Source organism: Penaeus japonicus, unplaced genomic scaffold, assembly GCF_977035675.1.
Source record: "Penaeus japonicus unplaced genomic scaffold, GWHDUDI00000001_assembly GWHDUDI00000024, whole genome shotgun sequence".
In the NCBI taxonomy this organism is placed as follows: domain Eukaryota; kingdom Metazoa; phylum Arthropoda; class Malacostraca; order Decapoda; family Penaeidae; genus Penaeus; species Penaeus japonicus.
Genome location: NW_028234426.1, coordinates 13,747,347 through 13,750,219, shown reverse-complemented (window position 1 = coordinate 13,750,219; position 2,873 = coordinate 13,747,347). Strand labels below are relative to the sequence as shown.

The 2,873-nt window shown below is 38.3% G+C and overlaps 1 protein-coding gene across 1 annotated transcript in view; it reads right to left on the bottom strand.

Annotated features, from left to right (window-relative positions):
* Window positions 1–391: 391 nt before the first annotated feature.
* The window catches only part of LOC122249166 (metabotropic glutamate receptor), a 424,826-nt gene continuing 422,344 nt past the window's right edge, over window positions 392–2,873 (bottom strand). Inside the window, exon 15 of the mRNA XM_086551118.1 lies at window positions 392–2,140. Within this exon, the coding sequence (XP_086407244.1) occupies window positions 2,020–2,140 (121 nt within the window). The 3' untranslated portion in view covers window positions 392–2,019. The remainder of the gene's footprint in view (window positions 2,141–2,873) is intronic.

Here is a 2,873-nt window from a genome sequence, read left to right as displayed (position 1 = left end):
TTCAAAGGAAATAAATCATATATATATGATCATGTATATATATATACATACATATATATACATACGTATATATATATATACATATATATATATATATATACATATACATATATACATACATACATATATATATTATATACATATATACATATATATACATATATGTGTATATATAAATATATATATATATATTATATATATATATATATATATATATATATATATATGTATACATACTATATATATATATATATATATATATATATATACATATATATATATGCATATATATATGCATATATATATGTATATATATGTATATATATATATATATATATATATATATATATATATATATATATATATATATATATATATATATATATATGTATATATATCATTCTAAATACTTGCAGAATCTTTTATCCCTTTAACTTTTGAACTGTGGGACAAAAGAAACGAATCACCTCTGACAGCGAGCTTCGGGCCCGACCCAACACACCTGTCCAATCCCAGGTGGTTCCTCCTCAGTTGACCATCTGTATTGATATGTCTGTCTTTTGTTCCTGCCAAGGCTTATTTCACTCTCTAGCTCGAGTTGCCTTTGGAACGCACTCTTGAATTCCGTCTTCTCGTGTTTATTGGTTGTTGTTATTTTGTATATGTGGAGTGTATATATGAGTTGTAGTGTGTGTCTGCGAAATACGGATGACTGGGGACGTTCGATCATTTCTGTTGAGTTCTTTTGTTACTGATCAACAGGATTTTTATTTAATCAGATTGGAGAAGACGTTTCTTTATCATTTTTCCTTTTATTACGGCATCGCTATCGGTGCTCATGGATTGTCGTGAGATGGAATAATTATCTGTCCTAATTAATCTTCAAAAAACGCGATTCTCCAGATTCTCCTTCAGTGAAAGAGAAACGACAAGTCACGGTCCCTGTGAGGTCACAGCCCTCCCTGAACACTGACCGTAGAACAGCTCCTCGTCACAGACCTGACCTAGTTAATTCAAACAACAAAGACCCTTGGCGACTCTCTGTTTTTGTCAATATCTTCCTAAGACACACATTCACATAATCACCAGCGTTAATCACTGTTTGATTGGAAAATATTTCCATGGTGAGCTGACCAGGACAAATACACACATATGCTTGGCAGCTCTGTTAACCTTAACAATTAAGTAATGCTACTGATATGGTTGTTTCATAATCATCGGGAAAGAACATACTACCCTAAAACACTTTGGAAATAGAAACAGGAATACTATAAGATTTCAACTTCTCTTTAGTGAAAGATGCCTTGACAGGACAGGCCTCTCTTGCTCCAGTCAGCAACCTCTTCGAAAGAATCCATCCGCAGCAATGAGAAATCGCCTCCACACACTTACTGGGATAAAACCACACCTGCTATATTGTTCATCACATGACGCTTGGAATCACAATGTTCGGATGATTCGAGGTAACTTAGGATTGGATGTGCAATTTACAAGGTTACCTCCACCTATAAAAAATCACAGCGAGGTTGTGCTGACGTCAAGTTTGTCATCAAAACTTCCGAAGGAAAGATAAAAAACATATACCGTCTCTCTTTTTTATCTTTATGGGGTGACCCCTCTATCCCTTTTTCATCTTGCTACTGACGTCCACGACTATTGTCGTCGATTAAGCATGGCTTTAAGCCGTTATCACAGCAGCCCAGATGGTCTGGTAAGTCTGTCTTAACTGCGTCGAAGGACTCCCGGATATGAAGTATGAGTCAAAAAATCCTGAAGACGATCAACGTTTTTTCTACAGTATGTATTTTTTTTTTACTTTTGTTTTTCTTTCTTGCTCAAACCACACTGGTTTCGAAGGGAAGCACCAAGCACCGCGACGCACCGACGAGATAATCTCGCCTCCGTGACCTGGTTCCTTGATGCTCGGACGCCCCTCGTAACTCCCGTGCTCCCTGGCGGAGAGCGCTGGCTATCACCTCGTAGCCCAAGGTAACGACGGTTCTTCGGAGATGGAAAGTCCTAGTCGATCGGAGTCTCCTTCAGAGCAGAGCCTCGTTCTCCGTTGCCCCCTGACTGCCCCCCTCCGTGGCCGTGCGCGAGGGCGTCGCCGGTACCGTGTGCAGCTTCACTCCCTCCGACCCTGATGGATAAAAGGGGCACGAGGTTAGGGCGGCCTCAGGGAATACGAGCGTGCGAGGGACCGCTAAGACTCACTATGAAAAGAGATGGGTCTTGTGTGACGGTGGATAAAAAGGGGAAGAGGGGGATTTGATACATAAGGGAAGGTAAAACTAAAACAGAATGAAGTGAGGACAAAGTAGGAAAGATGAGACGGATATGGAAAGTGTGCTATTTAGATAAAGAGTGAACTCGATGTGGTAAGGGGAGAAGTCGAGGGACGTACCCAAAGCAGGTTGATCTGACGGTAAAATTGTCTGGGTATTTGTCTATGATAATGGATGATTGCATAAGGACTAGTAATAAACATGGGGAGGCTCGGAATCCTTTAGATCTCTTTGTAAAGCCTTAATCATCTGCCTACTTGGAACAGGATAACCTCTCTCATTAACTGCTACACAATACAGATATAGCGTTTGGAGAGCAAGTACTGGAACTGAATGATAGCCTATGTTGGTTTGTTCAAATATTCGTATTCAAGTGTGTTTTGACCAATAATCGTTCATATCTTTATATGCCTTTATATAGGGAATAGACCAAACTGATATGACTTTCCTGATTATTTAATGTTTTACTGGGAAAATATTTTGATTTCAAAGCTAACATTTTAATCACATAAGAAAGACAAAATTTTGAGCATATAATGTGCACTTCTTGCAGAGTAATTGATCTACGACGCATTTCCTTGAATCAAT